We start from the raw sequence: 17,396 nt of genomic DNA on the forward strand, positions 1-17,396 counted from the left end.
ATTGAAGAAGTAACTCCTAACTGTTTGGAAACTAACATAAACTAAAGGGGGGGGGGGGGGGGGGGGGGGGGGGGTTAAAAACACTAAAAGGCAAATGAGCATATGCTTTCCTCAAGATGTTTTGGAACTTAGTGGATAATGGAAGAAAGAACGTAATCCGTGCTGAAAACAAACTGTTTTGCAGTTTACAGCTGGAGATATGAAGAAAATTGGTGTTTTAAAATTGTTGTGAAGCATAAGAACACCTGCACTGCTGCTAATACAAGCAGTCTTTGAGATTTCATCACCATTATCCTTTATCTTTTTCTGACTGATTATCTTTCTTGTTGTAAAATTCAGATGCTACAGATTATGTGAATTGGACAATGTCATAAAACAGCCTGAAAAATTTTAATATCAAAATTTGAGGTCAAAGTACACAGATTACACGTGTAAAAAATGATAAAAACGTTGTAATAAAATCCTGGCTTCTGATTGGTCACTGCTCGTTACAGCCTCCCTATATCGCGGAAGTGGAACTTGTCAGAGTTCATCCTGCTGTCTCAGAAAGCCAGTGCTGCAGCTTTTGTAGCTTCTGTGACCCTCTCAAACCAGATAGTAAAATCTCAAAACAATGTCTCTGTCTTTCGAGGGAAGAGTCGTGCTTGTTACTGGGGCCGGAGGAGGTAAAAATCGCCGTTAGCTGAGCTGTCGACTATGTTGACGCTAAAATAGCCTCTGTATTGTTAGCACCAAATGCTAATCTGGTAGTTGTGGAGTTAGTTTCTTAGTGAACAGCCCAGTTATTAGGACGGAAATTGCATTAATTCTTTCTCGTCTTGCGCGTTTGTTAGCTGCACAGCTGCTCTAATCACGGCGTCTTGCTGACCGCTAACACTGGGCAATAACTGCAATATCAGTAAAGCAAGTCTTTGTTATTGTTATACAAAATTAGCTATTTTAATTCGAGCAGAAACCGACGTATGTCGGTCTTTTTATTTAATGGAAACGGAGATCAAAGTACGAATGTTGCAATGGCTTGTAGCTCCAGGGAAAGTGTGTGAAAGGGCATGCAGCAACGACACAGCAGTGCTGCAGGTGGTGATGGGTTTTTCATTCTTTGGAAGTAAGCTTATACCTTTTACTCATGTGTCTTTCTTTGCACAGGTCTTGGCAGAGAATATGCACTGGCTTTTGCTGAGAGAGGTGCCTCAGTAATAGGTAAATAAAAGATATTCATTTTTTACTTATTTTACCTTGTGTTTCTATCGTGTTAAGATGTCCTGGGACACGTGCAACAAAGCAGAATTTGGATTATCCAGGACAATGAAGCAAAGTCAAATCTTATTTATTTATATAGCACCTTTCAACATAAATATTACAAACAGCTACACAAGAAAAATTCCAAAACATTAAAATGAAAAAGTTACTTAAAAAAAAAGTAAAAGTAAATTAAAAACACTGAATTTTTGCTGCTCTTTCAAAGACATCACTGAGTCGACATATTCCAGGGTCAAAGGGAGAGCTACTGTTGGAGGATCGCTGTCTTCCTTTAGTTCTCAGCCTTATATCCTACATAGCCAGCTGACCCTATTCAAATGACCCCAGGGATCTCCTGGGGATGTACAGATGTAAAAGTTCACCGATGTGTGCTAGTGCTTGTCCATGCAGAGCTCCAAAAGTCAAAACCAGAATCTTAAAAATTGGACTCTGAAGTTAATGTGGAGCATGTGGCAGTTAATTAGCAATGCTGTGATATGTGAAATCTTGGAAGATTTAGTCAGGTTCTGAACAACCTGCAGATGTTCCAGGGAGGTTCGGGTAAGAAAAGTGAACACTTAATTACAATAATCCAGACGTGATGAAATCAAGGCATGAATAACAATTTCCAATTCAGAGCGTAACACAATGGAACTCAGCATAAAAGCAACAGCGAAGCAGAGATGTAATATGAGCATCTAGAAAGAAAGCTGAGTCAAATGTTACACCAAGTTCCCTGATAGATTTATCAAATGTGGTATAGGGACATAGTTTCCAGATAGGCAATGTACCAAGTTAAACTGCCATGGTAACATAGCTGTAGGCTTAACCTGTGCTGGTAAACACCTAACCTGTAATTTAGTAAGTTTACATACTCCCTCCCTTTAGGGAGAGAATACTCTGTTTAGTTCATCTGTTTTTTAGCAGTCCAGCATCCACAATTTTCAAGTTATCATATTCAAATTTTGTGTGACAGTGGACACCAACAACCGCTCGAGCTGATTCCACTTTGGCGAAAATCGAGTGAAGGTCCCACCAAATGTGAAAATCAGTACAAACTTCATATTACCCACAATATTTTTTTTTATTTTTTTTTATGGGTTGTCCTCAAGCTTCAGAGCGTTTACTAGGCCTTGGGGGACATGAGTACCTTGGTTGGCTAAGCATTTGACCTTGACCTTTATTGTTACTCCCCAAGGTCAAAGTTGACCATTAAATTTTTTTTTTTTTTTTAAAGAAACCATATTGAGTAATATATCATATAAAAGGGCACGGAGAGAGCTGTACAACATACGTCTTATTTTTTCAATATGATGCCATAATAGGGTTATGTCAGAATCATAAAACATCAAAGTTGTAAATATAGAGCTTGCCCTTTGGGGGAAGTTGTGATCTCTCAGTGCTGTATTTTTATTTTTTTAATTTAAAAAAAAATATTAGTGAGTATCATATTGGTATACATATTCATATTTAGCTCCGCATGGATCCAGCTAGTTTCATATATCCTGTTCATAGTTTGAACATAAGGTTTATACCACTTTATGTTCATATGACTTGCTGCTGACTACACTAAAGCACCAGCTGATTTTTACCTGAAATGAGCAAAAACGTGCAGATTGCTGCATCTGTATGACATACTGGTGAAAATACCTGCTGGTTTAGTGGCGTTCCAGGCTGACGTTGAGTTGATTTGGGATTCACTGATTCAGTTTTAAGAGACTGCGACTGAATTCCATATTACTAAGTGAAACACATGACAGTTGGTTCCAAAAATGTGGGGCGCAACAGATCTTCTGTAACAAATGTCCTGAATTGAGGTGCTATACCAAATTGGGAGAGGGAAATGTTGGACTAAGATAAATTATATTGAAATTGTCGGTAAGAAGCTTGCATTATGACTGTTGGTTCTTTTATTCTTAAAATTACACAGTTGCAGGCATAAATATTTTCTAATTTCAGTATATTCCTCCTGCCATGACTGAATTTGATCTTAACTCTGTCAAGGAATCAGCTTGCCTATGCTGTTTTCTTAACCTAATCACTCATGGAGAATTGCAAAACTCACCCCATTATTGCTAATCTTTTTCTCCTTGTTGCAATAAAGTGAATGACCTTGGGGCAGACACTAAAGGAGGCGGAAAGAGTTCTGCAGCTGCTGATAAGGTGGTGGAAGAGATAAGAGCGAAGGGAGGCAAGGCAGTGGCGAACTATGGTGAGTTCTTCTCTTCTGCTTGCTTCACGTATTCAGTTCATGTAGTGGCTGAGTGAAAAATAGTATTGATTTCTATCAGTTGGACTTGCTCAGTGATGAAACTGTTGGTGAGTATTGAAGATGTGTCTCACCTTTAGGAGAAAAAAATCGTTTTTGAAAACAAAACAATCACTCTGTTTTATTGGCAATTTTAAATGTTGACTTTTTGTCCATTTTTTTTTTTTTTTTTTTGCCACATCACATCAATACTTAAACTTGAAAGAAGAGTGAGGCCATAAGCTTTATCACTATGAAAGTTTCTTATATGCCTCCCAAATCTGCTCATTGCTTCTGTGTATATATAACTATGAGCCAACTATAAAGGATGTTCAATATAGTCAGGCTTTCTTTGCGTTAGCTGGCTTGATAAAACCCCAGTTGTAGATAACGGGTACTGCAACAGTGGTTATCAACTTTCTTTGTTAAGCCCGGATTCCTGCTTCAGCCTCTGTGAGTGCTAACATAAAAAGTGACTTTTCACATGTCATCTGACTCTTCTTCTGCACAAATTGCTGCCTGCTCCGATCATTATCACATGATGATAATGATAAAATGGTGATGACCTCTATAAATAAAATAAAAATAAAGCAGTGAAATGCAGCATCTTGCAAATAAGACAAGAAATGAATGCCGCAGAAAATCATTAATCTTTGTATTTAGTGCACAGAGAGGTAAAATAAACAGTTTAACTTGAGTTAATTATGTTATCTGATAAATCTGATGGTTTACACTGATGTAACTTTACAGCTGAGCTTCATTCATGACATACGTAAGGTAGACTGCTTAACAACTTGTGCATATAAAATGTATTAACCCAGCAGAGCATCTGTATTAAATTTGGTGAAAAAATGCTGATTCCAGTCGATTTTAACCTAAAATTCCCAACTAGATTATATATTCATATATTCAACATAAGTTATCGCTGTGATTGTACCGAGGGGGAAAATAGTCACTTTTGTGACATGAAAAGCTCAGATTTTAAACTCTGTTAATCTCACTTTGAAGTACAACCTGAACTAAAGCTAACAAGAAACAATCTTTTAAGACCAATTTCTCAAAAATAAAAAAAAAGAATGTAAAACTGTGAAAAATGACAGTTTTGTTATGTCTATGCAGATTCTGTAGAAGATGGAGAGAAGCTGATCCAGACAGCATTGGATGCATTTGGAAGAATAGGTGTGTACAAACCTTCTATGGAAATCCTGCGGCCACTAGTGCTGATACCTGTCACTACTGATTTACGAAATGATCATAAAATGATTGTCAGCAATGTCGTTACAGTTATTCACTGACTTTAATATCTTACATTTATTTTTTCCAGATGTTGTTATAAACAATGCTGGGTAAGTCCTCTAATAGCAACAATCACACATTTTATTTTCTTATTTATTATTAAAAAAATGTTTACTCATATCATGTGCTATTAGAATGGCCATTTGGTTGCAGTTTCCAGATTCATTTGAGCATGCAATATTAGTTTATTAAAAAAGGGGGGGGAAAATCTAAATGCAGGAAAAAAATGCTAAAACCCTTTCTTTGCTTTTCCCTACCAAGAATACTTCGTGACCGATCATTTGCCAGGACGAGTGATTTGGATTGGGGTAATTACACTTTAATTACATATTTACTTGCTTACCTCTGTGTCTTCTTTTGTTTACCTCACAATGATATATGTAGATCAATATGTTTTAAATTGTGTTTAAAACCTGCCATATGCTTCAAACCACACCGTTCTAATGCTAAATATCAGAGATGTGTATTGTTATGCATTAATGTTTACTTGTGTTTTTTACCTCTTACTCTGCATCACAGACCTCATTCAGAGAGTTCACTTGAGAGGCTCTTTCTTAGTGACTCGAGCTGCCTGGAACCACATGAAAAACCAAAAGTTTGGCAGGTAAGTAGCTCAGCTTGTAACAGCTATTGACGCAGGTAAAACTGTGTCATCCTCTTATTACGCAGGTAGGATATTTTTCTTTCCTTAGATCTGTCAAGTTACAGTATCCTCAACAGGCAACATTACTGGAGTGTTATCAAGACCTCGGTACCATGTGATGCATGTTCATACGTCAGCAACAGTACTAAAGATAGGCCGACAAAAAACTTTGACTATGATTAAGTGGTCTCTTGAGGATAATTGTCATAGACATATTCAGATGCTGCTTTAGTCACTATTCTTTAATACAGATAGACCTCAAATGGTGCAAAACAAAATTCCTATCTTGGGTTGTTTTTGTTTTTTGATTTTTGTTTTTTGATGATTTTTTTTACATACTTTTATTAGCATGATTTTTGTGATTTATGGTTTTGTTTTTGCTTTTTTCTCTACTACTTTTACACCATAAAAACTGCTGGATCAAGACATGCAATGTTAGAAAGAGTCAGTAAACCTTTTGGAATTACCAGGATTTGTCTGTGACTAATACAATTTAGTTTTATTTTTGTCTAATTCCCAAAACACCAGCTTGATGTTCCATAGCACCGTTTTAATATTGAAATAATCAACTTGTTCTCAACCTGAAGTCATTTTACGAAAGCTGTCTTTTGCCCATAAGGCACCGTACACAGAGGGATTTCAGGAATATTTTAGAGATCTGCAAACACTGCAAACAGATCTGGGGGTGCCATTAGCATTAGTCCCATTTTTTTTTTATTAGCTGTGGCTAACGTCCAGCTGGCACCTTAGTGTATTGCTCTTAGTGCAGCTTTTTACTTTCCGCCACTCATTATTTGTAGAGAGATGACTGAACAGCTGTGTCGAACTTGACCACATTGGAATTGTGGTGAAGTTGCACATCTGTTCCATATGAAGCTTACTGCCCACTCCACTGAGACTATCCTACACTTCTTTTGCCTTATCTAAAATAATTTATTTCTTTGGCTGCCTTGGAGCAAAGCGGACCACAACCGAGTGAATATGTCAGTTGTGTTTATGTTCTCCTTTGAACTTTCTTGAACTTGTACTGAGGATATGTACAGACTGGCTTTGGCGACAGTTATTTTAGATTACAATGTATAAATGTATACATTGTTTATTTGGAACTGGTGAAACAATTAAGTTTCCCTTTTTGTTTCATGTTTTTCTATAAAAGCTGAAGATTTTACTTTATTATGTTATATATACCTGTGTTGTGTTGTTCTTCAGTATATTCATCATGTTCAAGTTCGGACAGTAAAATAAATAGTATTTGAAACAAAATCAACCTTAATCTTCACTTAGGAGCAAAAGTGAACCTTTAATCTTGACAGAAATTGTGATTTGATTTATAACATACTAATATTTTTTCCATGTCGCTCAGCCATTCTAGTGGATGATTGTTACTAACTTGAAACAGTGATGAAGTTAGCAGATGAAGTTTGTATTGATTTTTGCTTTAACGATGCTATGCGTTGCTTATGGAAGATAAATGATGACAGTGTCGACTTAGACAGACATGCAGTGCATATTCCGGTGTTTGATTAATGGGGGTTTTACTAACAGGCCTCTGTTGCATGTGCAGCTAATAACATTAGCAGTGGCTGTTTTCTGGAACGGAACTGTTATTGAGATTTTTATTAATTACAGATGGGCTTTTCGTGACATGCAAAACAGACTCTGAACAAAAGCCTTTTTTTTTTTTTTTTATGTTCAGAAAAAAGTCTGTGTTATAGTTTGCAGAGGAATGTTGCTCAAGTGTTATCATAGGTAATAGATGTCCTTCTCAAGTGCACACAAACCATTTTACACAAATAGCATCTCATAAACACTAAAGTAACATTTGTACTGCACTGAGCTCAAGAGCATCTTATTACTGTGTAGAATAAAAAAACCTTTGGAAATAATGATGCTGATATTGAATGAAGGTTGTCCGGCAGCTGTGGTTGGCTGCTTTTTGGTATAGTTTGGATCTACTTGCCCCAGTTAGAGCAGTGCTTCTCAAACCTTTTTCTGCTATGCCCCATTTCAGAAGACAAGTCCAGGCTCCACACCCCACATTTTATTTACTTTTAAAAAATTATTCCTCTTCCAAAGAGTTCTGAGTGATTCGCTTTAGTTTTAAACCATCTATAACCCAATAACACAATGTCCCCGTCAGTGGGCCACGAAGAGGTAATTAAATGTTGCAAAAAAGGATGTACTGACATCTTACAAGAAGCTGTCCACCACCATCATCAGAACACCAGAGGAGGGACTGTCTCGAGAATGAACAATGTCAGTAGAGTTCCAGAAATGTATAGAAATAATGTCAAGCTTTATTAAGCCTGTTCTATAAGCACATCTTGGTCCACCGCCTTACACTTTGTGTTTTTTGTTTTTCATTTAATTTGTCATCCCTCTGTATTTTGCAGTGCTCATGGGAAATTTTAAAATCCAATCTCGGTGTGCAGTCACCTCAAACAAAAATGTACGGTACATTTAAAGGTAAAACCACAGCAGAAATAAATGAAATGATAAAGGTCATAGCCTGACTCCCCTGCTCACTCACTATATGAAAACATGAAGGAATACACTTACATAATGTGTTTATGTTCTGGATCAAGTCCCTGGTGCAACATTTTATCATGCGATGCTCTTTAAATATTACTGTGCTGAGACTCTGAAAACTGACTGAGACATTTGAGCACAGAAATTGATATTATTATACAGAGTACTGTATCTGATGACTGTGTTCCTCAGAAGTCTCCTGCACCTAATGTAGCGTTGTTTATGATGGTCACCTTGTTAAAGCTAGTGTCTGTGTAAACATGCTAGGATTGCATGACTAGATGCTTACATATGCACGTTCCTGGGTGTAAGCAGGCATGAAAAATATCTAAGTCTTTGTAAGATTGTGTGTGGAGAGGCCGTCTGGGTCTCTTATGACTCCTTCGTGATGCCTGTCACTTTGCATTAATCCTAACGTTGCCTCCGGTTTTCTGTGGCCAGAATCATCATGACTGCTTCAGCCGCAGGGATCTATGGCAACTTTGGCCAGGCCAACTACAGCGCTGCCAAGCTGGGCTTGCTGGGGCTGGCTAACACTTTGGCAATCGAGGGTCGCAAGTACAACATCCACTGCAATACGATTGCTCCTGTTGCTGGGTCACGGCTCACAGAAACAGTCATGCCTCCAGGTAAGAGTAAAAAACATATATTAACATATATGAACATATATATTGTATGCAGCTGGTCTATATGATGTAGGTTCACACACCCTTACAGATAATGTTTTTTTTCTCCTTTTATCTCATTGAACAGGCTGAAATGGACAAATGGGTTTTAACCAAAGCATTTTTTGAGAGCAGTTGCATAATGTAATACCATGTAATGTGGATTAAAATTTGAGGCAACAGCACTCCTGTTCAACATGCAAATTTTTCATCTAATATTCAAGAGCAGTGTTTTCTTGCTTTTCCAAGGGCCATGATGAAATCATGCACCCTGTGAGTGCTTTAAAAGTTTTAATGTGTCAGCCCTTTATTTTAGCAGGCGGCTATGTCCTCCTTGCATTACTGTATGTGTTGTCTTCCAGTATTAAGAGAAAAAGTAAGGTAACAAATCATTTATAGTTTTTGTGTTGAACACATTTTAGAAAGAGGGCATACAGCATTGAATGCCTACAATTAAGATTAAGCAACTAAAGATATAGAATTGGCAATCTTATCTTGTGTATTAATATAACACAAAACAAAAAAACATCACCCTTAAGAATAACTGGGACTGGGAATGTTTTTCCAACCCCTGACTCGGTATTTGTAAAAATCTGAACGTCACAGTTACACTGAGCATGCTCTGTGACTGCAGCTCTGGAATAAGAAGTATTAAGTGAATTAAGGGAAAGGTTTTGTTGCCCTGCCGTGCCAGCCTACGGTAGCATCTGTCGCACACTGCGTTGTGCCAACTGTCACAGGGGCCTCACCTTAGTAAATGACTTGGTTCCATATGTTTGCTTTCACTCACTGACACTTTTCTAAAAAAAATTAATGACAAAACCCATCTTGCTAAGCAGCAGTGTGTTTAGTGAAGCAGAAGGGCTTCTTTTTACCACTAGGGTACAGATATTTTCAGCACACACAAGGGATATAAAAAAAAAGAAAAGTTTAAGCTTGTGCCATATTTTCTTTTTTCAGTTAATTCCAGCATGTTTAAGAAATATTTCGCTAACAGATTGCTAGTACTAGGACTGATACTGACCTGGTCTCATGAATTCAAGCATTCTGTCTGTTTCTTCATGTGAAGCCAGTTCATGTTTTTGCCATCTGTCTTGCAGAAGATTATAAGTTAAACGCAAAAACAAACAATATGTAGTATTGTACTCCATGTATAAATGAACCAAATGCAACATATTTTAAAAATCAAGACCTTCTTTGCCCTTTATTACAGATGTAAACCAGATGTTTTGTTTTATGTAGATCTTGTGGCGTCTCTGAAGCCTGAGTATGTTGCTCCTTTGGTCCTCTGGCTCTGTCATGAACAATGCCAGGAGAATGGAGGACTGTTTGAGGTACTGAAACTGTCACTATACTGCTTGTAGCTTTGTTTCATCTTAGAGAAAAATAATGTACAATAGCATATTCTTTTTCTATAAAGAGGCAATATTTCTTAATCTCCATGTGCATTTGCTCTTCTCTTCATGTTTGACTCCCTTTAGGTTGGTGCAGGGTGGATTGGTAAATGTGAGTACTGTGTGTTTTGTCCAGAGGAAATGTCTGTATGCATTTGCCATATTCATTAGTACCCCAGACTGCTGCTACAGTATGTGTGGGGTTTATACTGTGCCATGACCCCTGTATTTTTGTGTGTGTAGTGCGCTGGGAGCGTACTCAGGGCTATATAGTGAGACAGAAGAACCAATCCATGAAACCCGAGTCCATCAGGGACCACTGGGAAAAAATATGTGACTTCACAGATGCCACCAAACCTGCTAATATACAAGGTCAGTGATGCACCAGGCCAAATACACACTTACGCAATTGGTAACCTACAGAAAAATGTATAAGTGTATTGTCACACTTGAGGACAATATACACACACACGACTTCAAGTCCGTCCTCATGGGTTTTAGCTGTATTTTTTACTATATTAAAATATGTTTAATACAGTTTAATCATAAAAGCAGATTGTTTACAATAACTAATACATGGCTCACAGAAACGGTTATGCCTTCAGGTAGGAGTAAAAAAACATATATTGCATGCAGCTGATCCACACACTCTTACAGATACTATTTTTTTTTCTTTTATCTTATTGGACACACTTGAGGACAATATACACACACATGACATGACAAAATATGGGCTCAGAGAGAAAATAATGAATAAAGACACTGAATAGGCAGGCTTTTCCCCCTTTCACTCATAGTGGAGTAAAACTTAGTAATTCAGCCTAAACAGGCAAAGATGAGCTAAATTGAATTAAAATGAATGCTGTTGAGATGCTTGTCATTTGGATTTTGGATGTGATTTAATTGTTTTCCGCTGAACTTGTTGTCTGTGTCCAGACTGGACATTAAAATTACCATCATTACCTGAGGCCTCAGTCAGATCGTTTTATTGATCTTGCAGCGAGCAACTGGCAACCACTGCACTGGCGAGTAATCTGTACTCCCCAACTGGTTGTGAGTTTGCTGGCAGTTGCTAGCATGACACTGGTTGTAAAGAGGCTGCACTGAAACCTTGTGATTGCTGTGGGTGCTAACAGGGAATCATTAGTTTGCATGGAAGATGCCAACTTGTCTTGCAAACTAATTACTAAGCAGTAATGAAACTGTGAGAAATGCAGTGCAATTCAGAAACATAAAAATGTTTACCAGTCTGGATGGGCAAGATACCCATGGCTGTGAATGGGTAAATGAGACATGTAGTACAGGTCGGACTTGAACCTGGGCTACTGCACTTTCACCATAGGCTTGTCTGCTCCCCGCTGAGCTCAAGTGCCTCCCAGAAAGTTTTTAAGTTAAAAAATATTACACTCTGAAGTGATCAGGTTGTCTAAACATGGACTCACAGCACTGCAAGCCACTGTGGCGTGTGCTTTCTCTGAGCAGATAGTCGTCACAGATGTGCTCTAGCGTAACGTTTCACCAAGACTGCAAGCACGGCTTTTGACAGTTTCACATGTGAATTATTTCATGTTACTGAAGCTCAGTGGTCTTATCCTTCAAAGTAATTGACAACCATCAGATTTGTCCATCATTGTTAAAAGATGTAAGAGATGTAAGCTTTTATGAAAATGTAAAACACGGTCTTTAAGAATTGATTTCTTGCCTTTAGTCTTGAATGGTCATTTATTCACTGTGAGCTGAATCATTTCTCTTCAAAGCAGTAACCACGCAACACAGACCAGAGATGAGACTATTTTCACAGCGGCTTTCCTTATTAGTGCCCGGATCACACTTTCACACTTGTTTGACTCACTCTTTGTTGAGTCAGAATTATTCAGATTTTAGATCATTACATGGCTACATAATTTGCCCTTTGGTCTTGGAGTAGTAGTGGGCTAACTTTGTGCTACTCTAAAGAAATTCATGTCTTTCATGTTTTAGTAGTATGGCCTTAGTAAATGTCTAGATATACACAACCTTTGAGTCATTTTCCACAATACTGGTTTATACCCAAATAAATCTGCAGTTTTGTTGCAACATTTTTATGTGATATTGGTTGATTGTTAGAAGAAAGGGAAATAAAAAAGCAGTGTTTTGAGACCTGTCTTTTAATTAAAGTTATGATTAGCCTCTTTTGAGTGGAACCACTTTTGAAGAGCTCAATGAAAGGAAAAATAAAAGCACCTGGCTTGTTAGCCCTCATGTAGTCATGCTGTCAGGCTCAGCGCTTATGAGGGTGATAACCTTCTGAAATCATCTGTATTTACAGTGAGTTGGGTAACAATCAAAGACTGAGGACCAGATGGTGGTGGAGATGATGTGAATGAGGTGGAGAAAAGAAGCCAAGTTCAATATGATGTTGAGTGTGAACGAGTGCAGTATTGTTCAGAAAAGAGCTCCAGCAAACAAGAGGCTGGCGATTGTTGATTATTATTTCTCTCCACCTCCTCCACCTTATCCTTCCTTTCATATCCACATTCAAAGAGAGGGTGGCGGTGTTAACATTAACAGAATGGGGGTGGCAGTCCCACAGGGCACTAGCTGGTCTCATTAGCATGGCTTTGTAGTACCACCTCATTTGTATCTTATTTGTTGCTACCTCTTTTTGGTAAGTGCCTGCCGCTGAGTGACGGTAATAGGATCTCTGGTCTTCTCAGTCTTACCCTGGTCCCGGTCCGTGCACGTTTCAGCTATTTTCCTTTGTTCATGCAGCAACAGGTTGAATCAGCATATATATTTAAAGAGTTGTGTTGCCTTTGTTGTTACATTTACACTTTTTGGGTGTTCTTAAAACAACCTGAGAACCCACAGTGAGGACTTGTGCAAACAACTGTTTGAATAGAGAAATGTTTATTCTGCAGGTACATAAGGGCTCTCATGTATTTCCATTTTAAAGCTGCTTCTGGATCAGTATGTTTTAGACTGAAATTCATTTATTCAGCATTTGCATAGTTTCACTGAAACATGAACCCCAGGCTTGTTGTTCTATAGCTGGGTTAAAAAAAAAAAATCAGTCTTTGCAGTTTCCTAACTGTGAAACCAGAATGAGCAACTACACATAAGAGACAATTGAAAGAATATTTCGAAATTCAAAGACCTCTCAGTGCAATCATCAACTCAGAGTGAGGTTCGAAAAACGCGACCAAATTCCTGTTTTGCAGCCTTTTAACAGTTAAACAATAAATGCTAAAGAGCTGAACATACTAGTACATGCCCATGCTGCTGTATTATTTCATCTGCTCATACTGATATTTAATCACACGTAGAAAATGTAATTACAGTAATTGTAGGTCTATTGCAATGCTCAGGTCCTGCTCAATTATATAAATGTTGTTGTAGTCTGTTTGGTTGTTGCTAGGCGACGTGATCACATAGTATGTCATTCATAATTCAACCTTTTGTAGATATAGATTAATGTCATTGTCATGCCATTACAGTGATACAATGGTTTTATAAAGTATTATAGTTGCATAAACAGTAGAAAACTGGTCATTTTAGCTCATTGGTAGGGTGTATACTGATTATGCCATAATATACAAACCTCCAGGGGACTAAGATGTTCCTTCAGGCTTATAGAGGGAGACTTTTTGCATTATATTAAGAAAGATATGTTTATTTAGAGCCGATATAACCTGGAAGAAGGTGGCTTTATTTCCATTCATTTAATATATGCTAAAAATATTTTTTAGAGCTGTTAAGTTGTGTCGTGCATCGCTTTGATGGCTGGCTGTTGTCTTGGTAACCTTTTAATATACTTACTACCAGCTCATATGATCACCAATGAGTGATACTGTGCTCTCATTGGTGGACAGTTCAATTGCTACCCTGGATGTTGATCAAATATTTTTGCGTTCTGCCCACTTTGTGTTTGACTGTGATTTAGATTGTTTGACTTGAAGTTGCCAGATTGATTGATTACAGTTCAACCGTTTAGTTTCTGCAATACAGATTGGTTTTTTCTGTTAATGGTTTGTATTATATTGAATTAGTTATAAACAAATTGCATCTATTCAAGTTTCACTATTTGGTTTAAAAAACATAATTATATTTGGCTGTATACACAAACTATATATAATTTATGTGGAGCAAATTCTAATATGTAATACATGTGAAATGGCATGCAGTACCTAGATGAGGAGTATTTGGTCAAATCCAGCATGATGGGGAGGGGAAAAAACAAGCAGTGCAGAAGGAATTGGGGAGGCACCAGTCTTTCTTCTGTTTGCAACACACATGCATGCAAACTGTATACTCGGCTGGAGACTGCCCGGCATGGTGAAACACACTCAAGATACTTCTTAGACTTGCTGCACAGCTTGGTGTGTGTGTGTGTGTGTGTGTGTCCAGGTCCCAGCATGCTGCTATATAAAACTGCTCCCTGAACTACTCTCCTTCATTAGCCGAGTTGTAAAAACCACACCCCACTCTACACAATATGCTTAATGAAACATTTGACATTTAGCAGATGATTATGTTGATGCTTATTCGTTATATTACCAAGAGCTACACGAGAAGACGAATTATTATTGTCATGCCTTTACAATATATTAAGCTAAGTGCAGCATCTAAATTAGTGGCACAATAAAAACAATCTGTGTAAGTTATTGTTCGCATAGATAAAACAAACCTCACACAGTTGTTTTACAAATGTCATTGGTTTTCCTTTAAGACGGGCAGTTTCCTCTTCTGTAGCAATTGTTGATTTCTACTCGTATAAGAGAGCCAGTTTCAACACTTCACCCATGCTGTGTTTATTTCCAAATGAAAACAAAACTCTTTGACTATTGCTGAGGAATAAATTCATCTTGCTGAGAAGTAACATGATTATCTTGGTTGGCTAACAGCATGTATCGCTCTCACATTTATTTAGAGTCTCTGCAGTCAATGGTGAGTGTGCTGTCTCAAGTGGAATCGCAGGGTGATGTTGGTGTGAATCCAGCAGCAGCTGCAGCCTCTGCAGGCTTGGGATCAGGGATTGATCCTGTAAGTAAAATAATCTGTTAATGTGTTTTCTTGCTTTTTTTTTTTCTTCTTTAGTTCAATGTTGATATAAAACTAAATCATAAAGTTTAGTTTTAAAATCTGTATTTACAAGAGTCCTAACTGCTGTCTCTTGGCTGCTGTGCTTTATATGAAATGTGGAACATGAGAAACATCAAAGGTGGATGTGAGATATCAGTCAGATGTAAACAAAAACTCAGAGCAGCTGTTTATTAAATGGTTTGCAAAATGCATGGCTTTGTCTGGAGGGGATCACTGCATGTGTTTAATACAGAGCCAGTGTATGTTAGTAAAAGTGGAAGTAGCTACTGTGACAGGTCTAACTGATTTGTGGATTGATGTTTTGAAGGCTTTGCCCTAGCATCTAGGGCATCTATCCTAGCATCTGACTATAAATCGAAAGACTTTCATACTCTTATAGTAGCAATTTGTCCACGACATGGTATCAATGCCTGAAAGGGATCAGGGTGTGGAACAGTTGCATCTTCAGGTACAGAGTAGCATTATAGCATTTGAGCTAGCTGGCAGGAGATATATATGGAACAGTTTAGATAACTGTAGACATAGCTTTTAACCCTCTCAAGGCAGGCGTTGTCAATTTGCAACAGTTAAAAACTAACAACCTGATTACCCCACATACATATTTTATGAGTTTTTTTTTTTTTTTTTTACTCAGAAGTACCACTGCAGGACTTGGCTGTGCATTAGCAACAAAAAGTTTAATTTGAGCCTGAGAGGGTTAATTAAAAAACATCAGGACTTTATTATCTAATGCATCTGGGATGCATTTAGGAAACATGAATAAAGAAACCCATATCCATTCATGCTTTCCTTTTTATGATGTAAAAAAACAGACATACAAGATGTTTTTTAAAGTCTTCCACTGTTTCCTGGCTTCTGCAGTTCTTAACCTTATTGCCATCGGTGTTACTCAGTCATCTGTTTTGTCTTCTTCATTTAATTTCTATCATTCTTCCTACTGAGACTGTTCTACTCTCTGATATAGCTGGGTCATAATGACACATGCAGCTCTAAACAGTGTTTCAAATATGGCAAATCATGACTTTCTAATGTCAACACATTAAATTTAGTTGGGAACAATAATAAACCACTCAGAAACTGCTTCTACGACATGCATGTGTACTTGGATGTCACCTGTAAATATTGGATGGTACCAGACAAGAGCCTGCTCAAACTAGCTTTTAAAATGTAAAGTTCCTAAGCTGTTGGAGCACCACAGAGCAGCGATGAATCCCTGGATATGTTCTCCTTTACTTTACTGTGTTTCCTGTTACTGAAGCTCAGAAAAGGGAACTTGTTACAGCTCAAACATGGCTGAGTTCCTAAAAAAAACACCAAGCTGCAAGTAGTGCTGCATCCCAACATGGTTCTCCACACAAATGGCCAAATTGAGCTTGCATTGAGCTGCGTGTAGTATGCAGTAGTTAAACTGACCAACAGATGTCCAAAATGCTACTCAAACCGAATTCTCTTTTTGCACAAATATTTATAAACTTATTTTGAATTGTGTTGCCGTTGTGCATTGGTTAGGTAATGCATTGCTTAAGAATATTATTAATAATAATAATGGATTGCATTTATATAGCGCTTTTCGAAACCCTCAAAGTGCTTTACAATTCCACTATTCATGGAATAGTGGAATTCCTAATTGGAATATTAGGTGCTAGATGATGCACAGTGAGGGTGTTTTAATGGTTCAGTGGTTACAGTGTACACCAAATGCATGCCTATACATTTCTGGACAATATTTGGGGTTTTCAGTAAATGGCCACAATGGATTCATGTAGAAATTAAAAAAAAAAAAAAGCTGACAGTGAAACATTTGTATAATGGAATCAAATGTCTAAAAACAATAAAGAAATATGAGCACTTGTGGAATGTTTGTATATTTTAGAATCAGATTTTGTTTGATTTTTTTCTCATTTTACACATAAAATGTTTTATAAAAAACAAGATTTCAAAACTATGTTAAACAACAGCAACAAAACTTTCATGCACAAGTATGAAATAAGATAAATAGGCCTGCAACAGGCCTGTCTAGTGTATATCCATACTTTCACCCAGTTGTAGGCTCTAACGACAATAAATTGTACAAGTCAAAGATAATGTCAGTATTACTAGCTGCCTTGGCTAAATAATTTTTTCTTCTGCTGTGTCTTATGGTTGCACATTTTGTTTCTTGGTGTTTTATTGATTTGCCTTCTCAAAATTACCTTTTTTTGCAAACTGTTCTTTTAAATCCTGTGAGTCATTAACAGCACTTACTAGCCAGGTTCAATAATATCATGATTCAGTGCCTAAATGTGAAATGAGGTATACTC

At 37.5% G+C, this 17,396-nt stretch overlaps 1 protein-coding gene across 1 annotated transcript in view; it reads left to right on the forward strand.

Moving 5' to 3' along the window:
- Positions 1 to 505: 505 nt before the first annotated feature.
- The window catches only part of hsd17b4 (hydroxysteroid (17-beta) dehydrogenase 4), a 36,429-nt gene continuing 19,538 nt past the window's right edge, over positions 506 to 17,396 (forward strand). Inside the window, exons 1-12 of the mRNA XM_080893265.1 lie at positions 506 to 665; positions 1,147 to 1,200; positions 3,344 to 3,451; positions 4,607 to 4,666; positions 4,812 to 4,833; positions 5,045 to 5,091; positions 5,303 to 5,387; positions 8,397 to 8,584; positions 9,863 to 9,954; positions 10,102 to 10,126; positions 10,258 to 10,386; positions 14,924 to 15,036. Of these exons, the coding sequence (XP_080749391.1) occupies positions 614 to 665; positions 1,147 to 1,200; positions 3,344 to 3,451; positions 4,607 to 4,666; positions 4,812 to 4,833; positions 5,045 to 5,091; positions 5,303 to 5,387; positions 8,397 to 8,584; positions 9,863 to 9,954; positions 10,102 to 10,126; positions 10,258 to 10,386; positions 14,924 to 15,036 (975 nt within the window). The 5' untranslated portion in view covers positions 506 to 613. The remainder of the gene's footprint in view (positions 666 to 1,146; positions 1,201 to 3,343; positions 3,452 to 4,606; positions 4,667 to 4,811; positions 4,834 to 5,044; positions 5,092 to 5,302; positions 5,388 to 8,396; positions 8,585 to 9,862; positions 9,955 to 10,101; positions 10,127 to 10,257; positions 10,387 to 14,923; positions 15,037 to 17,396) is intronic.

This window comes from Rhamphochromis sp. 'chilingali', assembly GCF_963969265.1.
Source record: "Rhamphochromis sp. 'chilingali' genome assembly, chromosome: 10".
Classification (NCBI taxonomy): domain Eukaryota; kingdom Metazoa; phylum Chordata; class Actinopteri; order Cichliformes; family Cichlidae; genus Rhamphochromis; species Rhamphochromis sp. 'chilingali'.